We start from the raw sequence: 27580 nt of genomic DNA, 5'->3' as shown, positions 1-27580 counted from the left end.
CAATCCCAGTCCAGTTAAAATAATTACCAAGCAGCACATCAAAGCCCGGGAGCTTTGCTTTCACTGACAGGCTTCAGGCACAAGATGGCTCTGTTGAAGCTCCCAGCAGGGAATGGTCTCTCACACAGAGGAAAGCTGCAGCGATACTGGTTTTTTTTAAGACAGATGATGTTACCCAACCTAGGTGTTAAAAGCAAATCGGTGGGGTGAAACACTCAGGCCTCTGACAGAAGAGCTAGAGGGCAATAAACCTCCCTCCTCTTGCACGACTAGATGATAGTTTGGGGTTCAACAAGACTTTGGAGTTCTGGAAGGGATCTCAAAGGCAAAATAGACCTCCCTTCCCCACCCCTCAGTCAACCTTTGGTCACGAAGTTGATACCCAGCTATGCATTTCCATCATTTTGCTTCTTTTTTCTCCAAGCTGCTAACTTTTAAGCATCTAAGTTGTGCACGTAAATCCCGTGCCAACAGCAGAACAATACTCACATTGTATCCCGGTGTCCTCCTTCTGAGTCAGTGGCCTAATCAGCCAAGATTTTTGTAGGCGTGCCAAAACAGAAAAGACTTTCAAGTCCCCCTCACACAGGGCAGCCTGGCAAACACCCAAGCAGCGCTGCTTTCTCCAGGCTCCAGCGCATCTGCCCTCGTGCAGTCCCTCCCTCATTACCTCCAAGGCACCCAAAAGCCCTTCGGAGATGAAGGGTGAAGCTCTGCAGCCCTCCATCTCAGCAGGCGCTGGATGTAGCTGAGGTTTAACCCACCTCCTCTTCCATCCCGCAATCTGCCCGTCTCTCCTCCGTTGCCCTGCGTGCCTCTTTTCCGTCTCTTTTTCAGCTGCAGGGGCTGCCGAGCTCGGGCCAACCAAAATGCCTTGCATCTCCCTGGCTACTCGGTGCTCCCCGCTGCATTCACCCTGCCTCCCCCAAAGCAGCGTTCCCAGGGATCTGTTTAACAACACGCCGAGCGAAGAAGGGATTTCTTCAAACTGAAAATGCATCTTGTTTGATTTGTGGAGGGTTGTGTTTATTCTACTTCAGTGAGAAAGTGGGAAACGTTTTAGCGTGTGCTGAACAAACCCCGATTTAAACAAAAGCGCAGTCATGGTGGACGGACCTTTTGCCATTCCCATCAGAGAGCCTGCCTTTGGCTCCTCAGCTACACACTTAGAAACATGATGTCTGCTGGCATCCTTCATTAAGATATTTGAACATGCCTTCCATCTGTTTCACTGTATTTATAGACTTTTCCCTCACAGCCAGAGGCTACTGACAAGTAATTCATCTTTTCTTCCTTTGAACGATTCATCTTGGAGATGTGTGGCTGCTTCAGCATTCACACGGGATACGCCTTCACGCTTGTGCTATCTCCTACATCATGTTTCAGCACAACAGCAAGTGTACGGACGTGTCCGAGCGCTGCTCACTCCTGACTGAAAACCTGTGTGTGCCCTTCCTGCTCACCTCAGAAACCCAAGGTCCTCTACGGACTGGTCCTGCTGCCTGGCAAGCCAGGACCGTGATCACTGCAGAGAGCATCTCTTAACCACAGACAGAGGGGAGAGGGCAACTCAGCCCAAGGAAGGAAGAGCTTTTGGCCAAGCAGCAGGGCTTCAGCCAAAGGAAAAGACCTTAGCCAGCCTTTTTGTGGAGAAGCCCACCTATCCATCTAGCAAGACCGACTTCTGGCTTCCTCTGTTCTCTCTGGCTATAAATTCTTCAGCTGCCCTGTCTGTGAGGGATCACGTGCCTTGGTAGCGATGCTGCACAAACGCTGCAAACGGTATTTTCCCTGGGGGCAAGCAGTGACAAACCAGTCCGTAAATGCAGGTGCTCCTCACAGAGCGACCTCCGGAGAGATGGAGAGCCCATCCGGTAAACCGAGGCTAAAGACCACTCTGACAAAGGCAGCATCGGGCTGAGAAGCGTCAGCAATAACTTAATCTTCGCTTAAAACGTGGATGGAGATGGCTCTGCAGGTGTTGCAAGGAGACCTCTAATGTTGCCATGGTTCTGGTAAACCAGATAATCAACGTGGTGCTTCACATCTGCAGTTTCCCAGAGGTTCCCTGTCACATGCCAATGAGTGGAAACAACAAAGACTTTCTATCAACCTCCTAAAGTCAAAGGATGATCTGAATGGTCTTGTCCTATTAACAGGAAAAGATCCAGATTGCCCTAGGTTGAGGGTGTCCAAAATCAGGTAGGACACGAGTTAGGAAGAGACTGGTGAGATCCCATCTTGATCAAGATTGAGCAGAGCTTCTCCAGATGGATCAGCTTACCACAGCTCTTCAAAAAGATGTGTCCAGCTATGCCTACCCCATTCAACAGCAGATGCTGCAGCAAGAGACAGCGGGTGATGAGAAAAACTCACTGTCCCCTCAAATTCGGTATTTTCAGCAGGGATGTCCCCAGGCAGTGCAGATCCTGGCCCCCCACACCCAGAAGCGCCTCGGTGTTTGCCACACGGGCTGACAGGTCTCCAAAATGCTGTGCTTGGGGAAAAGCCAAAAGTGCAATCTTTTGTCACCAGCATGCTTAACTGGTGACCTTTCCTGGGATCAAGGAGCATCAGCGTCCCACATTGACCATTTTCATCTGTTGGACAGGTCTGGAGAGGGGTTAGGGATTCGAGTCAAAGCCTGGACTTCTATCATGGGTGCCAGGTTAAGGGACAACCCATGGGCTTTAGGAAAACCTCTTGCCTCTCTTCTGAGCCCCAAGAGGACTTGGGGTTTCCTGGAACTTGCTCTTCAGCAGGAACCGCAGGCAGAAGAAACAGTCATCCAACACAGAAAAGCAATTCCTGCAGGAGACCAATGCTGAAGTCCGTCAGGAGCACTGATGCCATCTAGGCCAGCCTCTCAGGGGAAATTAGAGCTTCTAAACTACAAAAGCTTCAGAAGAAACAGCTCCAGAGAAAAAAGATGCAACTTGAATTTGAAACAAAAAGGCTTTGCTTTGGCTCAGCCAAGAAACTGAAGGGTGCACCGCCCACACGTACAGAAAGGCTGTATGGGAGGGGAGCGTTGCCTGATCTCACTCCTGTGGATGCAGGAGGTACGTTCGTTAGTTAACTGTGCTTGCCCAAGCACCAAGGAGCGGGGACAGGAGCTGGAAAAGACAACGCTGCTGTGACGCTGGGGGAATCTGCACCTCCAAGCAAGCGTCATTTACTCACTGTTGGAATTTTTTCCCCTTCTTTTCCCCTCTTTTCTGAAACCGCCAGATTTTGCTAATTGCATTTCTTGTCAAACTAAGCAAAGCAGCATGCAGGTTAGGTCAAACATCATTTTATTTTTGTCCTGGTTTCAGCTAGGACAGAGTTAATTTTCTTCCTAGTAGCTGGTATAGTGCTGTGGTTTGGATTTAGTAGGAAAATAATGTTGATAACACACTGATGGTTTTAGTTGTTGCTAAGTAGTGTTTATACTAAGCCAAGGATTGTTCAACTTCTCGTGCCCAGCCAGCAAGAAGGCTGGAGGGGCACAAGAAGCTGGGAGGGGACACAGCCAGGACAGCTGACCCAAACTGGCCAAAGGGATATTCCATACCATATGACATCATGCCCAGTATATAAACTGGGGGAGCTGGCTGGGAGGGGCGGATCGCGGCTCGGGAAGTAACTGGGCATCGGTCAACGAGTGGTGAGCAATTGCATTGTGCACCACTTGCTTTCTATAGTTTAATTCTTTTAGTATTACTATTGTCATATTATTATTATCATTATCATTGTTTTTCATTCCTTTCTGTCCTATTCAACTGTCTTTATCTCAGCTCACGAGGTGTTTTTTTTCCTGATTCTCTCCCCCATCCCAGGGGTGGGGGGGCAGTGAGCGAGCGGCTGCGTGGTGCTTAGCTGCCGGCTGGGGTTAAACCACAACAATTTTACTAATCAATATGCAGCTAGAATTAATCAAAACCAAACCGTCTTACTTCCATTCCTTACTTACTTTCCGGTGAAGTCCTTCCACCTCACTCTCAAACTGCTCCTTCTCCTGCTTGGTTTGGATCTGTGTCTCTCCCAGAATTGATTCCAGCTCTTCATTGCGCTCAACCAAATCCTCGTGCTCCTGCTCCAGTTTTTGCAGCTTGTGAAGGAGCTGTGAATTCCTGCCCTCGATGTTTTCAATCACCTCTCGGCACCTACGCACCAAAGACCGACATCACCAAGGCTAGAACTGCTACGTAAACGCATTGACACACATCCAAACCGCTTACCACTGGTGAGGAAAAGCCAATGGGTTTTTTCACTATGGAATATTTTTGTCCTGCTAATTTCGGATCTCGCATCCAGCATGACCTGCGCCTGCTCTTATTTAGGTGACGATGCATGGGAATTAGTGGTGACGGGCTCCACACAAGTAATGATGGAGGTCTGGGGAGAAAACTGGTCAGGCACGAGGATGCTAACAGCAGAGAGGCAATGGCAAATTCAGCTGCTTGAGGTGGGGGAACAGGCTTGGGCATTTGAAGGGAAAAAGAGTCAGAGGGATGGGATCAGACCCCCTTTCCTCCTCGAACCTGCTAGAGGAGGTGCAGCAGCTTCCTGAGCAGGCCACAGGAGAACGAAGCTCTGACTTCCCTTAAAAATCCCAGTTTACATATTTAAGTTTGAAAGCCAGGTGTTTTGGTACACCCCTGGACAGCAACCAAATCCAGAGGAATCTTCCCAGCAGCAAAACAGTTTCGAAAACAACGCTTCTGTCTGCAGAGAGCCACAAAAGCCCAACCCTATTCTTCTAGGAAAGCAACAAACTGGAGAAAGCGTCAGAAAACAGCCCGCATTCTTGACACCAAGTGCTACAGACCCACTCAGGACTGCATTACCTCCAACCTTTCTGATTTGGGAGCAGAGGAACAAAGTTAGTACCAAAGAGTATTCTAAAGAATCCAATGCTCAAATCCACCCTGCAAGACAGAATACCAGCAACCAGAGCGCCAGATAAGCCACCGTGACAATACAACAGATGAAGGATTTTGACACTACTCACCTTTTATGAAGCGTTTCACTGCCCTGATAGCCGTCTTCTTGATCTGAGGCAGCTTTGCCTGAAACGCAGTCTCCTTCAATCCTCCCTTCATCCTTTGTGCCCTGTGTCTCAAGAGAAAATGAGAATTTAGCACATAATTAAGACTGAAATCTTAGCACAATGTGATTCCAAAGCTACCCGAGTCTCTCATAAATAAACAAGACAACCAGAAAACATGAGCTACATCATCCACATCTATCTGCATTAGATAATCCACCGGCCATAGGAGCAAAACCCCCCCAAGACCCATAATAATATGAAGGCGCTAGTGGGTATTAGCTTATGCCAACAGACGCGCTCTACACGTTAGTGTATTCGTCATGCCCAGCATAAATCCTACGTCATGCCTGCACAGGATGCACTCATGCATACGCAGAAAGGAAAACACAAGCGTTTCTGCACTACAAGCCGTGCGTCTTCATTTACGGCGTGGGGCTGAAGTGCAGAGGGGGGCCTGTTGGCTCAATTTGCTTTCTAGAATGGCAAATAAAAAGTCCTCGAAAATACCTGCAGCGAGGACGTGGCAACTTCTTCAGTCTCGGTCGGCGCAGGCAACAGAAGTCCTTGCTTCTCGCTCTTCTGATACTCGCAGATCTCCTCTTTGAGCTGTTCAACCTTCAAAAGGAAAACACTTGCTTTTATTTTTGGTGAATGTTCATCTTGCTGTCTTAGAGAATTAAGATTCCCCTCAAATTTGCTGTAGGTAAAGTGCAGATTTATTAATATTAACCACTCAGCTTGAGGGATTGGTTGAGATCATGTGGCTGCTCCAGCTGGGTGGCCTCAGACTATTCAGAGAGGTAAAGAGCAGTAAAAGGGGGAATGCTGCGCTGCGTTAAAGGGTAAGCGATTTTTCTTAATTTATTTCAATTACTGATCGTGCACACGTTGTACATCCCCTTTAACCAAACAGGATTGAGTGCAGAGGGGTAGACAGATCACAACCACTATTTCTGAGGACATCTTTTAGTCTTTGCCGTTATCGACAGGATTGATATAATATTATTATTAGCAGGTAACTGTTCACACCGCACACTCACTCGCGCACTCGCACACTCACTCTTGGCTGCCAGTTGGAGCAATAGCTGGGAGGCCAAGCCCCGCCATTTACTCGGAAGCGCAGGGTCGTACCGCGGCGGCTTCTGGACGGGTGTTCGTGAAGTCCTGCAGACAGTGCTCACCCTCATCAGACGCAGATATAATCCTGTACTCTTCAAGCGTGTCCAGCAGCACACGTGGATGCCACCTGAGCCTCACGCAGTCGATGCCAGGGACCTCGCACAGGTTCAGCAGACCCTTGTTGTCCCAGGTTTATCATTTTTTGCAGATTTAACAGCGCTGCTAGTCTCTGGAGCTATCAGCCCTTGCAAAGCTTTCACACACCACCTTCTCAGCATGCATTTTTCCTTTCTTCAGCCTCTTCAGCCTCCACCCACACCCGCAGAGCCCACTCACACAGAAAGCCACACAGACACCGAATCCTGCACGGTTAAGGCTCAGTACCCCAACTGTTGGAGCACGGGGCAGGGACGAGGTCGGCCTCCCACAGACCACCAAACCAGAGCCGGCTGGCCAGCCTGCTCCTCACCCGGCTGTCTGTAACTCACAGGCAGGAAAAAAAGGCTTCAGGATGCAGAACTTCTGTGGCTCGTAATAAAATACACTTTCAGCTTCTACAAATTAAAAATCGTGGTTTTCTAACTTCTGTGCCAACAGTTAAACCTCATTCCTAAGGAATAAAGGTAATTGGCTTTTAGCTTAACAACGTGGTTGCCTGGAAGTGATCTCAGTCTGGCTACGGTTTTTTTCTGTACAGAGAAAACAATACCTTACATGTATCTGTATCTTTTTTGTGTATATATATTTCTTTTTTTATATATATTTAAAAACAAATTATATATATATACATGCGTGTATGTATACATAGTGACTGAAAGAAGCGGTGTCCTAAAGCAAAGAAAATGTTATTTGGAATTAAAAAAAAAAAAAAAAGTAAACCGAGGATTATGAACTAAGTAATATTTTTTTGCAGACCGAGAAACAGACTGTCCTGTAAATACAAGGTTTGAGATTACAGATATGCTTGGATGCCATGCTAAGGAAGAACCAGCAACTTTTTTAAACACAAGGAACAGAACTACCTACTAAAATTTTTAAATCCTCACATGTGAATAAATTATATTCAAGAAAGTAAATCTTCGATATGATCGTAAAGAGATGGGCATGGTATTCTCAGAGATACTTATATTAATTTAAAAATACTCATTTTAATCCAAGAGACCTGCAAGACAGCTGCTGAGCTATCTGTGCTGGGATGGCGCAAGTAATTATAGGCTGCTGGCAACCAATTATAGGCTGCTGAAGGACTGATATAAAGAATTTGAGAGTTAAGAACAGAAACAGAATTTGTGCCAAATGACACATTTTAATGGGAAACAGACCGTTATATTCATTCACTATTGGCAATCTCCGTAAGGAACTATCTTGTTGATAAAGATTATTGCGTTTAGAGAATCCTAAATTTTTTACGTCAAGCATTTAACTAATAGTAATGTAAGAGTAAGTAATTCACTTAGAGCCCACACAAAATGAAAAGGAATGTTTATCTTCTACTGAGCAAACCAATTAAAAAGCCAAAGAGGCTGAGAGGTATCAAAACATGAGCATAAATTTAAAATTGTTTTAAAAATAGCTAGCATTGGGTTTTAGACTAAACTTACTCACTGCCTTTAATAACAATCCCCAAGAAAAGGTAGAAATGTTGCTTACTCTGCTTACCCACTTGATTTTGTGCAAACGTTGGCTAGCGACAGAAAGCATCAAGCTGATCCTGTACACTGGGCACAGGAAAACATGTATTTCAGGGCCCTGTGCTGCGAACCCTGAAGCACATACTCGGTTTGACCATGCACAGCCCCCTCCGTGTTCAGCGAGGCAGCGAACTCTTCCTGCACTGAAGGATGCTATGAGAGCTGAATTTTTTCAGGGCTGCAGTAACAGCAGCTGCTTTAAAACACTCTTTGGTTATTTATTCTGCCCGTTTCCCAAAGTTTATTACTCCATGAGCCATGAAACATCAGAACCACAGCTCTGGAAAGACTTGCTGTAGAAAAGAGAGGGGAAAGAGAGAGGCAGGGCAGGTTAAGGAGTAGGGCTGAACGTCACGAGCCAGCCCAGGAGTGTCGGCCACGCAGAGGCAGACCAGGAGATCCAGCAGCAGGAGATGGGTACTCACCAGATCGAGGAAGGCTTTTCTCTCCAAGTCGAGAGTTTGGACCCGTGCTCGCAGCGCCAGAATTTCCTTGTCCAGTCTGCTGTTGTGCTCCATGGCCTTCTGTAGCTCAGTCCTGTCTGTACGGAACAGAAAAAACGGGTCACCGACACTGGTTTGGACCTTGACCTCCACCAAGCTCTGAGGGGAGCTAGCACATCAATGAGGTTTCTGAAACTGCATTGCCCTTATGCGCAGGTGTATGTGTGCAACAGCACAGAGGGGAGTTCCCCATACGTATGGGCTCCCCATACGTATGGGAACACATTCTCTTACTCACAGAGTAGAGGTTTACGTTTCTGGAGATCCAGATTCAATAGCAGTGCTATGTTTATTATAGGAGCACAGCAGTCTCTCCGTAGTCATTCCAGGGATTCAGTTTACCTCTAGATCATGGAAAATGCCTCACCTCAGGTATTGAGGTATGGATTTTATAAACAACTAGGGTAAGCTTTGAAAAACCCAACCAACCATATTTCTTATTTGCATCATAAAATCCGTCATTTGTTACAAGCAGAAACACAATCACAGTTAACGTATCAGTGTTGTGCTAGTATTAATGTTTATGAAATGACCAATACAGTAAAAATTATGGTTGCATACCAACCCTTCAAGTCCAAATCAATAAACATATGCAACCATCACACCAATTAATGCAGACTATCTAGTATTTCAAGTGCAAGAAATAGGAAAAGATGTTTGTATTAGGAGCACATTGACAGAAACGTGTCCAAGTATACGCTGGTATCCTAATAAAAACTAGTGAGAAGACAGTTTTCCTTACAGAAAAGGTGAACAAATATTTTTCCCTTTTCAGCTTAACACTGGGCACAGGAAACTTCAGCTTAAATTTGACTTTTATTCAGGCAAAAATAAAAGCATATCTTCTTTCTTGGCCCCAATCTGGGAAAAAAAAAAAGAAAGAAAACAAACCACAACCCCAAACCCCTGATTCAAACAAGGATTTTGATATTGGATTTTCAGTTTCATAATCTAAAATAAAAGGCAAGGAACACCTTCTACTGAAGTGTTCATTTTGTTGAAAAGCCCGTTTACCATTACAGAAAGCCTTGATAAAATTCTGGATCTTCTCCGCTTGTAAATAGCGTGACTTACCGCTCTCTCTCCATTCGTTCACCCCTTCCTCCCGGCTCTCAGGTGCTTGCAGGGCTGACCACGAGGCCGATTCTACAAGGATAATAAAGAGAGAGTTGTGCTGTGGCGGTCCATTTGTATGCTTCTGAACACTGCACTCTGCAACATTTTTAATGCACTTTGTTAAATACAGAGCTGAAGGAAAGCTAAAGAAAAAAAAAATTAAAGCAGCAGACAGCTAGACAAACAATTTAAAATCTCTAATCACCAAAGACCCAATAACTGGGCTACAAACTGGCCAGGAGCAATCTTGTATTTTCTCTTCAATGCAAGCAAGCAGCTGCAAGTTATCATTGAACCAAAATACACTGTTTAAGTGGAGTTTTACTAAAGATCAGAGATTTCATTTTAGGTTTGTATTAGAAAAATCTATTTATTTATAGAGCAGTTGGCTCCGAGGCTCGTTGGGAGGAGAAGGCATGCAGATACGCATCATCGGGGAAGCCACGAAGATGTTATAACACTAATTTTGCACACTAATACTCGCGGCATAATAAACCACACAGACGTAACAAGCATTAAACCCTTACTCACAGTTTGGAAAGCCTTATATTCATTTGATACTTAAGAAGATTATAAAACACAGGTTTCCCCAACCAGGCTACGATCCACTGAGAAGAGTCGCACACTGCAGCCCGCCCGTGACCTGGAGAAGCAGTACTGTTTGGAGGCTGCAACACAACGCTCGCTCCATCCCCAGGGACGCACGTGTATCAATCGATACACAAAGCAGATGCCCGCAGAGCGCTCGTTTCCCTGCCTTTGATTAAAAGGCTGTAAACGATGGTTTTGGAGGCTGGCTGGAAGGTTTAGCTAGGTCTGAGTGTTGTGCATGAGCTGCAAGGTCAGCATCAGGACCTGCGATTCACACATAAACCCTACCCAGGTGGTACCAGTCTCCTTAGGTGAGTCGGTCTCTGCAAAGGCACACGGGGCAGGAACGCGTTCTCTCAACACATTTTGCTGTTCTCCACTGAAATTCTGCATCACAGATTTTGGGACAATGTAAGTAACCCAGAGAAAAAGCATCCAGAAAACAGTGTTTGGCTCAGGAGATCTCCTGTAGGAGGTAGCAGTGAAGCACCTGGCTTTAGGGACCACTCCAATAGGAGCTTTATCAAGTAGTTTGATTTCCCTCCAGAAAACTGTTTATTTTTACAGTCAGCATTTAAAAAAAAAAAAAAAAATTAATACTTAAGGGCTGGTCAACAACAGTTTTTTCAATAAGGAGGTTAAGCAAGTATTAGCAGTGATAAGAATCTAACTAGTCACTTCAAGACTGCTGATAAGCTCCGGTTATGAGCACTTGTTAACGGCTCCTAACGAGGCAGCATCCCAAACATAGCATCGGAAGAACCTAGAAATGAGTGGTCCAGCTGTCCTGACACTGTGTATATGGTATTTTAGCTACTCTGTCTCTGGACCAAGTCGTCATTTCCTCTCCATCCCCTCCTAGGGCATGAATTTCTCCCTGCATATGAGTCAGGGAGAGGAAGTCAGTCAAGACCCTGCTGCTGTAATCACGGATCAGATAACCCCATGTCTCAGCTTTCCCCACTCAGAATTAATTGATTTATGACTGTTAATGACTGCATTCCAATCTCCTAGGTACCAGGCTAACATCTGACACTGATTTTTGCACATGACAAGCAGAGAGGACACAGGACAGCCTGCCTCCAACTCCCCTGGGTGAGAAGTCCAAGGCGTACGCTAACCAGGGGTGGGCTAAATGCAGGCCGGTAATTAGGAATGGCACGCGGCCACAAGAGAAGCACTTACCGATTTTGTTCTGCTCCTTTCTTTGTGCGTCCAGCTCGTCTGTCAACCTCCGGATCTCTTCTTGGGCCATCAGCAGCCTCTGTGTGGCCTCATCCAGATCTTGTTCAACTCTTGCACGCGATGCTTGTTCCCTCTCCAGCTCTTTCCTGTAGGACTGAAACACAGGGGCTAATGCTCCAACAGAAAGGAGATAACCCTCCCGGTGACGCAACCACAAGGCAGGTCCCCCTCTGCACTACTCCTGGCCCGCCAGAACAAGGGTGGCAACACAAACAGAAAGCAGGTGAACTCGGGGAAGCCACGGCAGAGGCAGGAGACAGACACGCAGTGGATAACCCTCTTCACCACGGACATATGCCAAAAAGCAGGTGCTGAACAGCATGCCGTGGCTGTTTCCCTACACAAGGCTCTGCTCTTCCCTCCTTGAGACAGTACCATTAATTACGATGCATTTTCAAACACATAATACATGAGGTTTTCCAAGCAGAGCGCTCCACCACACCCCGTGAGAGTCTGCTCCAAGGACAAGTCAATTCTGCACGTTTGTGGTCCCATGGCTGTTGTGAGAGCTAGCCCCAAGCCACCCTGGCACTGCTAACCTCCTCTTCCAGTCTGCACTCGATCCTAGAGTGCAGGAGAAAGACACTGCTACCTGTGATTCTGCAGAAAAGTCATTTCAGCTGATATAAAAAAAGCTATTTCTCACCCCCTTGACTTTGGTCCACTCATCTCCAATGACATTTCTTTGACATATCATTAAAAGCAGGTGAGTGCTTACAAGCCAGCCCTGACCCAAAGCTGGTGCGATGTTAACCCTGACTCTCAGCAGAAGCACCAGGCTGATGCGGTTGCACAGCCTGAAATTTCAGAGCTCACTCGCATCCCATCAGCCAAAAAACAATAAAAAAAAAAAAACCTCACAGCGTGCTCAAGAACAGACCCACTGCTTGAAATCTCAGCTACGTGCCATGTCATCAGCAAGAAAACGTGCAAACGTATTACCTCATTCATTGTCTCTCCAGTAAGCTGCGTGGATTCATGCTGTTGTTGAAGTTCATCTTCTAATGTCTGATGAACGTGATCAAACTCATCCTTGCACAGAAAGAGATTTTAATAAATCAACACCACCAGAAAGCATGCTGCCGTGCATCCCTGGACACCAGTGTGTAGGATTTTCAGTTTCAACATATCTTGATTAGAAGGGGTTCTGTAATCATACCTTATATTTGAAGAGAACATTTCAACCAGAGTTATCCCAAATCCTTGTGAAAAATCCCTCAGTTGTCTCAGCTAGTACTGGGAACTCTGCGGGTTCACTACTATTTTTTTTTTAAACCTGTGATCTCCTTGGCATCTTCCTTTTAGAGCCTGTGGGCTCAGGTTTGCCCAAAGAAATGTATTGGGGCTGAGTATGCTTGACTCACTTTATCAGAGTAACGCTGGGTTACTTCCCCACGTCCCTCTCTTTTGAGCCACTTATCGAGTTAACAGGTTCCCGTTCCCCTGCAGCCTGCACACATGAACCAGCATCAAGGATTTGCTGACGCTCAGGAGGTTGGTTGTCATTAATATTTTGCACCTTGGCTCTAGAGAGGTGAGCGTGCTTGTACAGGCCATGCCTTCTACCAGAGCTCAGAAAGCATTTCCCCACGTATGTATTAGAGACGACTACACAAAGACGCATGTTTGTACCCTGGCTTTTTGCATTAGCGAGGATGCATCAAAAAAAAATCAATTATGCTTGAGCAGTCTAGCTAAAAGCTGCATTCATTTCTGTAACAGACAGGAACATATCTGGACCTCCAGTCTAAGAGTGAAACAAGTACGCAACAGGTCATTTGAGAATAAGAAAGGCTACACGTTCCAGTAAACAGAGTAACAAGAGCAATTAACCTATTAACCTGTAACACTGGTGTGGCTCTAATGATTCTGTAAAACAAGTGTGATGCTAGCCCAAACAATGGAGTGCACAATCAACAGTTTCTAGTTCACAAGCACGGACAGCAATGACATCATCCGGGGAGAATAAACAGTCCGCTTTAGAGAAACTGTTTTCCTGAAAAATACATCTCCAACGTACCTTTCACCTGGTGTTAAAAGCACAGAAAAAAAAGGTGCGCAATATAAGAACTGCAGAGAAGTTGCGTTTGATTAGAAACGAGGAGCACTAAGCTTATAACGTGTTTTGATCATGCAAGAATACCTTTTCCTTTATAAGTCTCATTCCTCTAAACAGCTGCATGAGAAGCGGGTAAAAGTCCGGTATTTACAGGCTGTCTACCTACCAGGGGACTCTGGCACCACGTACCAGGAGGAATTCAAGTAAACTCCACATTGTTCTTCACACACAGCCAGCCTATGTTATTTCCACGTACAAGATTTTGCCTTGGCTCTGGCCTTCACCCAGCCCAGCTGCAACAACCCTCTCTCCATCTTTACCCAGTAGTCGAGACCAGTCTTGTTACAGAAACACGTTCATTACGGGATCATTAGAAAGGACGGTCCAGAGAGGGGAGTGCTAGGAGAAGTCAGCCGTATCCTCAGAAGGACGAGCTCCGTGCAAGAAGGTTTGGATTCAACGTTAGACTTGTAGGCATCTGCGTCCTTCATTTGCCCTGGCCCTACTTCCCTTACTCAGCCACGGCTCCAAAGGAAGAGCAAATCCAACCGCACCTGGTAAATGCTCGGTAGCAGATATGGTTAACTGGCATTTCATTGGAAGGTTACAGCTCTGCTTCCCCTTTTCAACTACTGTGGGGTTTCTATTACACTGCTTCATAGGAAAAAAAAACGGTGTGTTTGCAGCAAGCATTTGTATCAAGTGACAGACATTCACGGGTAGATTATTCAGGATTTGCAGAGAGGCATTTTCTATCCAAGAGCGGGAGACAACGCATCAGGGAAGTTTCTCTGCCTCACTGCAAACAGATTCTTTGATTCCGAGGTGGATATTTACATCAGAAGGTGTTATTGTACCATGGATGAATCCTGAATGACACTCAACCCTACAATAGTTAGGCAGACTAGGGCTCTCCAGCCAGAAAGGGACGCTCTTGAGGTCAGTAAAACCCCAAGTGGCACAGAAAAGGCAGATAAAAAGGCAATTGTTCACTGCCTCTTAATACAAGAGCTGGAGAGCATCAAACGAAGCCAGGAGATGGTAGGCTGAAACAAAGGAACTTCATGTGACAGTAGCTGAACTGTGAAAGTCCTCGCTGTAAGACATTAAGGACACTAAGAAAACTGCAAGGGTTTAACAAGCAACCAAATTCACGGAAGATAAAAATTAATCGAGGACTACTAGACACAACGATAGCACCTCTGGTTCAGACACTGCACGCCGCTGGAGGCAAGGGGAGCATTTGTGATGAACTATCACGACGTATTTGCCCTCCTACGACACTGTCTTCCAAGGTTTTGCGTTTGGCTTGCGGTCAGACGGCGCAACACAGCCCAAACCAAGCTGAGCTTCGCAGCGGGTCTGCCGAGCCTCCCTCCTTCAGCGAGCTCGCCCAAAAAAGGCCAAGAAGCTTTTCAACTCCAAACCAGTTTTATCAGAATGAAAAACTAGAAACTTAATACTGTAGAAAGTTCAAGGTAGCGACAGAAGATGAGACAGCAATGAAATGGTCTGTCTGCAAGTCTTCCGCCTGCTTGTGCCCCAGCCAACTCCAGCTTGGAGGTCACCAAACCCTGCCGGTCCCCTCTGTCCCCAGGAAGGCTTTCCTGTGAATCCTGGCTGGCTGCCCTTTGCAAGGGCTGCAGCTCCTGGCCCTCTCGTGTCCCCCTCGCAGCCTGGAGCCTTCTCCCCTAAGCTCACCCACCGGGTCCCCAGGCAGAAGCAAGCCCTCTCCCTCCAGAGGTGCAACCTGGCCTGGCTACTTCTGAAGTGGCAGGAGGAGATCGGGAAAAAGAAGAACAACTTAGCACTGTATCCCAGACACTGCAGGGCTAAACAGGCTCTAGACCTGGCCCAGTGCAGCAATTTTTGCGCTCCTGTACATCCGACAGCCACTGCGGTCAGAACTAAGTTACGGATGAGGCCAGTAAGCATAGCAATGCAGGAGAAACGTCTACGAGAGCCAGCAGCTCCTGGGCTCCGGCTCCGTGAAATGGCCACATTCAGGAATAGGTGGAAGTCAGTGGCCTTGGTGGGAGGGAGATCTCCCTAACTGAGGTGATCGGTCACAAACTGTCTCTCCAACACACAGTAGCTGCTGCTGCTCCTCTACCATTTGTCAGTGCTCTTCATCTCAACCTTGGAAAGCAAAAAATCAAGACATTGATGGTCCTCTCTAACCTGTCAATCATCAAGTCATGCTGTGAAATACATTTACTGAACTCAGTTTGTAAGCAGAGGTTTGCTTAACTTCCATCCTCTAGCTCAGCAGCTAGAAGACAAGGGAAGAGTTTTAAGCTCACCTTAAGCGTAGGGAAAGGTTTTTCCTTAAATTAATGATTTTCAGGGGAACTCACTCATCTGAAATTAAATAGTGGATCATCAGGAAATCTGGATTAGTAGAAAGTCATTATTACCCAATGAAGATCCTCAGACCAACTATATCACAAACTCTTCAACATTCTCTCTGTTAAAAATAATCCTATTCCTTGTCACTATGCAAGATGTGGGAGCAAATCAAGTGTAAATATACAAGTGTGAAAACTAACACAGAAATCAACTTCAGCATTAAGAATCCACAGCGTTCTCATAGACAGGAGAAATATTTTTACTTAAAAAAATATCTCAAAGACATCCTTTTCCCCAGCTCAGGCTTTCAGTCAGCCTGAGCAGCTAAAGCAGGAGGTACCTGAAGCTGTGCTGCACACAGCCTGTCCACGTAGCTGTGTGAATTCAACTTCTGATCTGCGATCTCCAGTTTCTCCAGCAGCGTCGTTCTTTCCACCAGTAAATAAGCAATCTGTTCGCTGGCATTACTGTGAGCTATTTCGGACAAGCCTTCCTGTTCCAGCATCTCCTCGACCTCCTTCAGCTGAGCTTCTGGAAGACAAGGCTTGCTGTGAGCAAAGGAACAAACAAAGCACAATTTCTTGCAGATCTGCATCCTAGCTCCTCTAAACACTCCCCACCGCCACAGCCCCCGTTTCTCCTGGAGCCCAACAGCTCCTAAAGTCTCTCCTCCTGCTTCCCACCTCCCTTGCTGCCTCCTATCCCCTGTTCTTACCTATCATCTCAGCCCTATTCCCTCTGTCCTGATATTTCTGATCTGTCCCAACGTTTCTCCTCACACCCACTACCCTGCCTGCCAAGCAAGTGATAGGACCCGCTACATCTAGATTGAGTTCTCCTGCCTTGCTTTAAGTGGGAGAGTTCTTACAACCATTTTCCTCTACCCAGCGCCTAAGTTTCACCAACCTGGTTATCCCCAACCCTTTTACCCCTTAATACAGTTCGGTGGAAATAAAACAACAGATTAAAAAGGCATTGAGAGAAATCAGACGGATAGGCGATCACATAAACATTTTCTTTGGAAGAAGAGACAGAAAATACCCTATCACTCATATAAGCAGAACATCAGTATTTTCCTAAGGACTGCCTGGTAGGGAGGTGGATCTGAATATCGGGGGCTGGACTAGAGGACCTTCAAAGGTTCCTTCCAACCCAAACTATTCTATGATCTTCTCTTTCCTCATGCACAGCAGTGCCTGGTGCGCTGCGCGCAGCCCGTGCTGGAGACGGTGCTGATGTGATACGGTAGGAAAGCACGGCGGGGAACCAACGGGGGCCTGAGGCAGAGCCAGAGAAACAGCACCCCGTGGCACAAAGGGACTCGGAGTGCTTCTTAAAACACGACCTTAGAAATCATTCCCTGAACAGCATTCCTGACCCATTCCTCCAAAACCAGCTATAAAGCCAGGCTAAGGACTGCTTCTGCTAACACAGACCTGTTGTTTGAAGGTCTCCTGTAGGATTAAAGGAGAAAAGAATCCTTTTAGAATTAAAGTGCCAATTCTTTATCATTTATCCCAAAATTATACCTAGAAAGATGCTGTACTGGCCTCCAAGGCAAAGAGATGACAACGACATTTGCAAGAGAAGTTGGTTTATGGGTAGGCACCGTTGTGTTTGTGCAACATTTGTTAAAGAGAGCCCCTCATTTGCATGGTTGGAAATTTATCTGCCAGGAGAATACGAGGAACCTTTGGTCTCCCACGTGGCCAGGGCAGCAACGCCTGCGCTGGATCCAATAGCTTGTTAAGCTAAGGAAGGGTTTTTCAAAACTTCCCTATGTAATTCATATTAAAAAGAAAACCAACAAACCCTGCTCCCAATTTCTAGCGCAAACCAGATTATAAAGGTTTCTAAGTGCTGTAGGATGGGAATTTGGGGGGAGTTGTGGGTTTTGTATGGAGGAAGGAGGGATATTCACACTCTTTCACTGCTTAGGGAGCTAAAGTTACACATCTGAAGTTAAGCAGAGCAAATATTCCTCATGCTCTTACACAGGATACACACGCAGCTCTGGACAAGTCTGTTCCTCACTTCCATACACTGGATTTAACAGAGGACCCAGTGCAATCACATCCTAAGGCTCAAATCAATCACATGTTTCCACTCTGCATTTCGCAGCCAGCTCTGTCCAGCCCTATGGATGGAAAACAGCCTGCGGTTTCCCGTTCGCCTTCCCCTGTGGTTATAAATTACAGCTTGTTCAATGAAGAGGTCAAACACGGCTGACTTGCAGCTTTCCTGCATGAAGCAGAGCAAAATGTTGCATTTTGCAGTTTAAAAATACCTGGCCACTTGCTCTACACGCATTATGAAGAGCCCACAGCTCGTACTAAACTGAAGCCCCCCTTGCCTCCAACCTGCCTTGCCAGTTTTACCAAATCCCACCTAAAAGAAGCTGAAAGCTGCTCTGCTTTATGGCCAGAAGCAGGACAACCATCTCCCTTTAGGACCAACGCTCTGCACTCATATGGCTGGCTCCTGCATTGACAGTTTTGCTTGCAAGTACTTCCCTTACACCCAACCTGCAAAACAATATTAAGCAGTATAGTTTAGGGTCACAGGACCTAGAAATTTTCTACAGGCCAAAGAGGAAAAAACATTTGTGAGGATGAGGGGAGTCTGCCGTACACAGCACAGATTACCTGCTTGTAAAAGCCCACTAATTCCTTACAAATATCTCAAACACCTTCCCTACCACATCCAACACGTCCTACTTGAGAAGAGCAAACACCTCGTACAAGCAATGTTATGCCAGCGCCCTGATGTGTTCCCGCTAGCAAGTATCTCCTGCACCACCTCTGCACGCGCTTCTTTGGAAGCGAGTTTTATATTTGCAAAGGTGTCTTACCCCAGGAATTTTGTCAGAAATAAGCAGTTCACCGGTATCCTCACACCCACCACAGAAGCTGCATCCTCTCGTCCATGCTGGGTACGTTTAAGCAGGAGAGCTGCTACAATAAACAAGCTCAGGCCACGACTATTTATTCTTTTTGTTTCACTTTTTAAACAAATCGAGGCAAGCCCCCAACAGCGTTGCGTTTTAACTGCCATTACATTTGTTTTTCAGAAAGGCTTTTGGTAACGCAGCGCATGAGTTATCGATCTGCCCTCCAAAAACACTGAGGCGTATTCAACAAGAACCATCGGAAACGGATTATGAACTGCCTCGAGGAAAGGAAAATTTTCACTCTGGGCAGAGGTACCAAATGAGTTAAAGCTCTGATCAATAGCTCAACATAAAACCAGCAGTGGCTGCTCTCTGCAGTAACCCTTCGAGCCCATTCCAGGCAAGAAGTAAATGTGTAAGCAGAAACTTACTTTTTATCATCAGAAATAGCTTTTAGCAGATCGAATTGCTCCCAGCGATCCTCGGACCAAGCAGAGCTTCTGATCTGTTTGGCTGCTTTTGGAAGCGGGAGTGCGCTCAGCCCCAAGAGCCCACCCAAGCGATCTCCTTGCATTTACCCGAGTCTTTGCCCCTTCCCTTCCCGATCTCTCAGCTCCCCAAAGCTGGGACTCCCAACCGTCACTACAAGCAAGATCAGGACAGATCCTGTCCACTCGCACCTCACCATTCGCAGGTCAGGCCCCTCCTTTGTACCACAGGCTTGAACCAGCCTCTGTCCTCAACTGCCCTTTCCCATCTGAACTCATTATTATTTCAAGCCTCCCAAAAGCCCGCTACTACCATCCTCTGTTTTTGCCTTGCCCACATTTTTAACTATCCCAGCAGACCGGGGTCTGCCTTTCCGCAAGGCCCTTCTCCAGCCCGATCTGCAGTATCATCTTGCCCCTACTAAAGACAACCAGCTGCCCCGCCAAAATAAATGGGGGAGTAAGACCCAGAGGACGACCAACGTCTAGTTCAAGACCTTCAGCCTGCCCTACACCCTACGTGGTTCAGGAGGCATCTCTGGGTTGGTTTGCACAAACTCTGATGAAAAGCAGAGGCCCAGGGAATAGACACGGCGATGCCGCACCGAACCCTGCAGCAGAGGTACATTAGAGACGCGGAGCAGGCAAAGGCCTGGCAGAAGTCTTTCAGAAAGCACAGCAGCTAAAGCACAAGCACATCCATCCGCTCTGTGCCAGAGACGGCCAGCGGGTTATTTTGTGAAGAGGCTGACCTGCGAAGCAAAAGGCCAGTCCCTCAAGAAAACGACCTACAAGCATCCCAAAACACACCAGGGCTGGCATCCCTCGCTGCAGAGGACAGCCTGGTGGAAGGCAGGGCTTCATCCACTGCCCAGATCACTAAATTATCAATGCGTGTCACAGGACCGCAGCTAATGCCATCAGTAAGGGAATAACAAGCCTTAAAAACCAAAGTCTGACAGTGATATTCCAAAGCAAACTCCTCCAGAAAGCTGCACAGGAACATTGTACGGCACCAAAGCACCGCAGAACCACAAAAACTCCTGGGAGACGGCTTGCTCGCAATTAGCAACCCACCAGGGTAACGGACATGGATCTCTGTTTCCACTCGAGTGTTAATCATTGCTCAACAGCCACAAGAATCCCTAAAAAATGGAAAAAGTCCAAAGGAGCAGAGCCACTAGGAGGAAATAAATGCAAAGCCAGCTTTTGGGCATTTTTGTCATTCGCCTGCCACCTCGTGGAGAAGATGAGAGAAGAACCAGTAATAAAGTTTTCTGCCACAGCGATGCTTGCGAAGGCTCATTAGTCATTTAAACCCTTACGTACCAACATTTTCAACACTGAACGATGGCTTTACGCGCCCAGAGGAACCAGATTTTCAGGCAGTGCTTAAGCACACCCATCTTTGAGAAGTCTCTCCCATCAGATGTGCTCCCTGAAACCCGCAGGCTGGCCAAAACTGAACAGAGACTCAAAACTGCAATCAATTTCCCAAAACCCCTGTATTTGCTGCCCCAAATAAAGTGTGCATAACAAAGAAACTGTTCCAGCTGTGCTATCACCCCCAATTTTACCTTAGGCCCAGGATAATACGCACCACAAAAGGAGGACTTGATGACAACGGTGGGCTATTTAGCAGTACTCAAAGCACAACAGAAGACTAGGAAGACTGAAGAAAATCAAGAACTAAACCCAGCAAAATATATTTGCCCTTACCGGAATTGATCCCAGGATTTGAGAGGAAAGCAAATTGTTTGAAGTGAAATGAAATATAAGCGAAATAATTTGTTTTAAACAAAATAACTATACTAAAATAAGCACACACAACAAGTTTTGAATCACCATCACAAACACACCACAGTCCTTCAAAGCTGTTTTAAAAAACGTGGACTTCATCAAACCAAAGCCAATGGCAAACTCACTGACTTCAGTGGGAACACAGCTCAACACTCCGTTACCCGTGGAGCCAGTCAAATAATTTAGAGTTGGAAAACAAACAGCACCATCAATTCTGTTCTTCAGATAGCCTCTGGAAGACGCTTAGTGCAACAACGGAGCCACACGAAGTGAGAAACTGCCCGATTCACTGAATAAAGGCAGTAAAAGCAGACAAGAACCTCTAAGTCAACTACAAATCAATTCTAACATTTCATTAACACTTCTGCCAACCTCCCAAACAACATACCATGCACACTGGTCTAGCAGAACTCACTGAGAAACGCTGCTCTGCTCTCAAAGAAGCTTTAAAGCAGCTCTGCTGAAAGACCCATACACCACTACCTGTCAATGCATCTCCTTGGACTGCGTTTCGGAGGGAAAGGATTACCCTGCTGCAGCTGCAGCCGCGTCAGCTCAAGCCTGAGCTGTTCGTTTTCTTTTTCATACTCGGTGGTGATAGCATCCCGTTCCTCCGTCAGGTTACGGACGTGACCCACATAGCTTTCCACCTAGAAATAAAGAAAACATTGCTATACCGGAGCATGTTTACCAACGCCTCACCAGCGAGTTGTTGGCACAAATAGCTCTCCATCCCCCTGTATTTACAGGATAAACGCAAACATTTGTAGGACACTACTTCTTTATGCCTTTGTAACATCTGGGGATGTTAAAAACTTGACTGAAAGGTCTGGAAGGCAGGAGGGGATGGAGGTACGAAGGTGCTGGGATCCAGGAGATGCTCCACCCCGGCTCTGTGGGAGACACTGGGCTCGCCGGGTGCTTTTTGGTGCCCCAACGTGAGGAACCGGGCCGCGCACCCCCGAGTTCTTGAGGGCAAGAGGAGAGCAGCGTTTGGCTGTGAACACCCGTGAACGTGCTGCTGCAAAAAGAGGGGGAAACGGCCGTGTTTGGGCCCGGATGGGTTAAAAACCGAAGGGGTAATTCTGGCCCCTTCTCCCGGCCCTTACGTCTCTCATCTCCTCGGCCCGCCGCCGCTCCAGGTCGCCGAGCCGGGCCTCGGCGCGTCGCAGCAGCCGCCAGGCCAGGCCCAGCTGCTCCTCGGCCGGGACGGCGGGGTCGGCGCCCTCCGCCCGTAGCCAGCGGCGGACGGTCTCTGCCGGTACCGGGGCCTCCGCCTGTGGGGGAACCGAGAGGAGCCGTGAGCGACGGGGACCCGGCGGATCAACACCCACCCCGGCCCGGGCACCCACCGGGGCGGCGGCGGCCGCCTCCATGCGGAGCGGGCCTGGGCCCCCGCCCGGCGCCATGGCAACGGGGGGGGGAAGGGAGGGGCCCCCGAGCGCCCCGCCCCTCAGACCGACGAGAGGCGGTCACGCCCCCTGCACGCCAAAGCCACGCCCCTCCGTTCCTTCGGACACGCCCCCTCGCCGGCAGAGCAGCAGGAGCAGCCATGGTTCCTCCTCTCCTTCAGGGAAGGAAGGAGCGGTGTCCCGCTCCCGGCCACGAAACCGGTGGCATTTAGGGCTTCCCCGTCTTCACCTGCCTTTAGGGCAGTGCTTCAAGTTCACTGCACAACGAAAGGATCTACCGAAACGCTTCTGCTAGCGCCAAACGCTAAAGCAAAAGGGGCTGAAGGTTTTCCTCATTTTCTTCTGAAGCCCAAGGGAAGCTGCCGGAGATGAAGGGCTTCCCCCGAGGGAAAGCGAGCAAGTACGCGAAGCCGAGATGGAAAAACTGCGAGGGATAAAGTAGGCTTCATCCTGCAAGAGCTGGCTCACCAGCGGAAGGCACTGTGCAAGAGGATGGCAGAGAAAGGAAAAGATCAAGACGTGGAGAAGAGGGACACGGCAGCGCACAGCGAGGACCTTCTGCTGTGGATCCTCAGAAAGCGATGTACAGATGGTCCTGGACCTGCAGGAGCCGCTTCCCACTGACGGTACCACAACCGGCATCCCCGAAAGAGAAGGGCTGGTGCCCAAACACCGCCAGCGCTAGAGACGTTGGTGGGATGGGAGCTCTCGAGGTCTTAGTTCAACCTCCCGCTCGAAACAGGACCATCGCCGACGCTGGATCGGGATGGCTGTGGCTTAGTTTGAGCTTTGGAAGTCTCCTCAGCCTGGGCTTCACCATCCTCCTGAAGGAGGAGGAGCAGACATTACGCAGGGAAGCCCAGAGCCTGTTCCCAAATCTGAAGGGTGCAGCCCCTCGAGACTCCTGCAGGGTCCGAGACAGGTGATGGCCGAGTCTTCTCCTCGAAAAGTTTAGATTATTTCTCTCCTTCATAATCACCTCCCAGAGACAGTCCAGAATACTCCAAAGACAGCGTTTCTTGCACTTCTCCCACCCCTTGTCCCCAACAGTCCTGCGAGGGCGCGTTCAATTTACACAAGTTTTTATATTCTCATCTTTGCCGGCCCACCCCTGCTTGTGAAGCGCAAGACTCCAACTAAAGACAACGGAAACCCCTGAACGAGCAGGACCCGACGTTCACGTCGATTACGTACCGAAGACAGGCAGCTCTCGGAGCTCACGAGCGCATCGAATGCGTGGAGGACGTTCCACCATCTTCTCCTTCCCTATTTGCACGTCTCCGACGGGCACTTCCCACGTCTGTGGACAACTGTCTCCGTTTCCGTTCTCTCTCCACCTTCTGCAAGTATCAGTCCCGGCCACGTAGAAGTTGTTAATTTTTCTCCCGACTCAATTACTAGCTGGATCTCAGCGCTCCTGACTAACCTGGACTGTTTCTGCCATCACTAAACATATCCTCCCCACACACCGTCACAGTCCTTTAGCGTTCAATGCTCCCTCCTGATCCGCCAAGCCCATCCTCACGCTTTTTTCTTGCTCCTCTGGGTTTCTTTTCCTCCTTTTAGGAGCACACCTGATTTTCAGGTGATCAGTGTCATTACAAAAGCACTGTTGCCTTCTCAAACGCTCAGTGGTTTTAAATAGAGCACAGTCTCACCTCTGGAGAGGCTTCAAGCACGAGAACCGCGTACTTGTGCGTTACCATCTTTCTTTACAGACTTCCAGTGAATTTATTTCAAGGAAAGCATGTAAATAGGCACGCAACGGACAGCGGTAGAGCTGCAGTTATGTTTTCTTTTACCGCAAAATTGCACGCTTTGTTTCTTGCAAGCGTGAGGAATATATGCTTAGAAGTTGGTAATCATACGGAAGCAGGATTTAGAGAAAACCAGGAACATCCCGGTTCTAACCCCGTCCAAACAGCCAAGAGGCAGTTCTCCCCGCAAGGCTGGGCACCGCTACCCCATCCGCTTTCACCTCGCCGCCCTCACTGCCTACTCCCTTTCTCCAACCTCTTGTCCCCCAGCCACGCTCAGAGACGACCGCTTGTGCTCCGTGCCACGCGTCTCCTTGCCTTTATCCCCCCCCCCCAACAACCTACGAACACCTGAGATGGAGGGAAAACCTTTGTGAAACAGCTGCTTTAGGGACACTGCCACGGTACCCATTTTTTTGAACCGCGTTACTGAGCAGAGTTCTGGAAGCGTAGGTCCGCCGGGATCTCTCCTGGAGCAAGAGATGCTCTCCAAAGCTGTGACCGCCTCATTCTCCTTCATCTTTTGCCACGCTTGTTTCACCGTCCGCTTCCAACACCAGACAAGTGCCAGCTCTGTCGCTCCACTCCAGTCATAAGAACAGAACATCTTATTTTCTGCAAAGCACCTTTCCTTCCGTCCGACAATTCGAAAAGAAACTTTGAAGAGGCAGATTCAAGAAAATCCTTTATATACAGACATATATACCATTTCTCCACCTCCCGGTTCTCCCAGCCCATGGGACAGAAATAAAGCAACATATCCTTTCCTTCTTTAGACACTAGAACAAATATCATCCTTTGGAATGTTTTCACTTCAGTGTATTTTTCTTTTTCAAAGCAAGGAACAACAACCATTACCAAGCTGTAGAAAAGTTACACTGTTTTGGACGGCAGCCTTTCCCGCAGCGTTTCACTGAGGATTGTTTTATTTACCTGGGACAGAGAATCGCTCCAGTTCCACTCCCTCTCTAGTACAATTTCACTTGTTTCATTCAGAGCCGGTCCTCAGACTTTCTTCTCTATAAACGCGGTATGTTGGCCCTGAAGATAGCTCACTATCTTTTCCTCTATTTCCATGCCTTGCGCTATTTCCTCATCAGAAAGAGATAACGGAGTCTGTGAGTCTTTGGTTACGATAATAACAGAGGTTCTCCGCGACTCCAGGATGTTTGCTACCACCACCTGGTGACGATATTTCTCCAGAGCCTGCCGTGATTTATCGATTAAGATCAAGGGATCTGTCTCCAGTTTAAAGGAAATAACAAATGCCTCTGGGGCCCATTCTTTGACGAGAGGAGACAGCATTTTTGGCACCATCTTCATTGTGATCTACATTGGGGAAAGAGAGTAGAGTTTCAGTAAAAACATTACGATGCATTTTAATAAGAGATGGGGGAGGAGGGACAGGGAAATTCCAGCTTCAGTGCACATTATATTTGCACTGGGAAGTTTTCCAAGGCACTATTTGGTCAGACCTCACCAAACAAGGTTAAAGTGTCACTGGCATGCACTGTAAAATCAAGTTAAATTATCAGTCTGGTATTAACAATAAGCAGAGTGTTCTTAAGCGATGAAGAGGCCCATGGTAACTGCATAAACATTCTGTTATTTAAATGCTAAAACCCACTCTGGGAATATAAACATAAGCAGAGGAAGATAAAAAAAAGAATTACAACTGCAGAAGTCTGAGTTTTCAGCTCTCTCAAATCCAGGCAGCTTATCAAATCTTAACCCTTCTTTCTAGCAACTCTTTAAGGCACACGAGGCATAAATATGCCAAAGCATGGGGAACAAAGTCGGAGTCTTTGTCTTCCAGCTTCTTAACCACCGGGAATCGGGTAGGGTCTCGTTTTTCCTACGCTAAGGATAAAGAATTAAGCCTAGCAACTTGTTAAATGCTAATTAAAGAAATTTGGTATTGGTTGTATACAGAGCTCTGTATACAGATCCACCTGCTCCCATAGCTGAAAGGGACCTGGGCACCAGCGCCACGCGCCACACCTTTGGGCTGTTGTCAGCGTTAAGCAGAAAGAAGGCAACGCGAGTACTCCAGCAGCAACGGTTCTTCAGCTGAGACCCACCATCTACTCGTCTCCACGTTGTACGCATGTACTGCTTTAAAGGGATATTTCCGTGGGATTCTGCTCCCGTGGAAATTCACCCTCCCGTTCCCAGTGAAAACGTACGCTTTTTCGGCCAGCGAGCCGTTGCTTTGCAACCTTTCCCAGGTCTTATTCACAGCCAGTCCCCAGGCAGCCGTGATCCCAGCAGGACGCTGGGACAGCCGGGGTGCTGGGAGGGGAGGCGGAGGAGGGGGGACCATGCCCAGGGGAGCCTCACCTGCAGGGGCCCCTCCGAGGACTGGATCTTGTGCTCGGGCATCTCCGAAGCTGGGATGTAGAAATCCGACACGGCGGCTGCCAGGTAAAACATGACGCTGGAGCCTGCGAGAAACACAACTGCAGTCACCCACCACCACTTGCCTGTGCCAAGCGGCCCGGTCCTCGCACCCCAGGGACCCCCGGGATGGACCAGAGCCGGTTAGGCTGCCAACCCCCTGGCCCCCACACCGACTAGGGGAGCCCAGGGCCCCCCTCATCACCTACTGGCACTGTCCTGAGCAGGACAGCGCTGACCCCCCACACTGGGGTCCCCTCAGACACACTGTCACCCACTGGGGCCACCTCGTCGCCTCACACCAAGCCCCAACGGCCCTCAGGGACAACCCAGACCCTCACACCAGGGTGCTGGAGCCCCCACGGGCCCCCTTGTCCCCTCATGCCAGAACCCCACGGGCCCTGGGACCGCCTTGTCCCCTCATGCCTGAGCCCCGGGGCCTGTCCCTCACGCCCGGGCTCCCCCCCCGGGGCCTGCCCCGTCCCCTCACGCCCGGGCTCCCCCCCCCGGGGCCTGCCCCGTCCCCTCACGCCCGGGCTCCCCCCCCCCCGGGGCCTGCCCCGTCCCCTCACGCCCGGGCTCCCCCCCCGCCCCGGGGCCTGCCCCGTCCCCTCACGCCGGTCCCCTCCTCCGTACCGAAGGGCGCCAGGGCGCGGGCGGCGGCTCGCAGCAGCGCCAGGTACTCGGCGAGCCCGGTGAATTCGATGGCCAGCAGCGCCCCCGCCTCGGTAGCGCGGCGGTAGTCGCGGAGGGCGGGTAGCAAGGCGGGGAGAGCGGCGGGGTCGGCGGCCACGCCGGGCGGCGGCCCGGGAGTGAGGCGGAGGGCGTCGAGCAGGGCGGGCCCGGGCGGCGGGAGGGCTCTGGCCCAGGGGAAGGCGGAGCGGGCCCGGTGCAGGAAGCAGACGCCGTAGCCGGCGCCCACCAGCCGCTCGGCCGAGGCGGCGCCGCGCCGCCCGCTGCTGAAGTTCTCCAGGAAGCGGACGGCGCGCGCCTCCAACGGCACCTGCGTCCCCCCCGACGTCACCAGCGCCACGCGCCGCCCGCGCGCCGCCTGCCCCGCCGCCCACGCCCGCACGCGCGCCTCCGCCGCCGCCTCATCCGCGCCGCCCGCCGCCGCCGCTGCCGCCG

General features: G+C 48.9%; 1 protein-coding gene across 1 annotated transcript; it reads right to left on the bottom strand.

Annotated features, from left to right (window-relative positions):
* Positions 1 to 24705: 24705 nt before the first annotated feature.
* Positions 24706 to 27554, bottom strand: PPCS (phosphopantothenoylcysteine synthetase; the record flags this gene model as incomplete). The annotated part of the gene is made up of 3 exons (XM_050909674.1): positions 24706 to 25384; positions 26396 to 26499; positions 27089 to 27554. Coding segments are annotated over 3 exons (894 nt in total), but the record flags the coding sequence as incomplete, so codon positions are not given.
* Between the last annotated feature and the right edge of the window lie 26 nt (positions 27555 to 27580).

This window comes from Gymnogyps californianus, chromosome 21 (genome assembly GCF_018139145.2).
Source record: "Gymnogyps californianus isolate 813 chromosome 21, ASM1813914v2, whole genome shotgun sequence".
NCBI classification, from domain to species: domain Eukaryota; kingdom Metazoa; phylum Chordata; class Aves; order Accipitriformes; family Cathartidae; genus Gymnogyps; species Gymnogyps californianus.
This window is presented reverse-complemented; position numbering and strand designations above follow the sequence as displayed.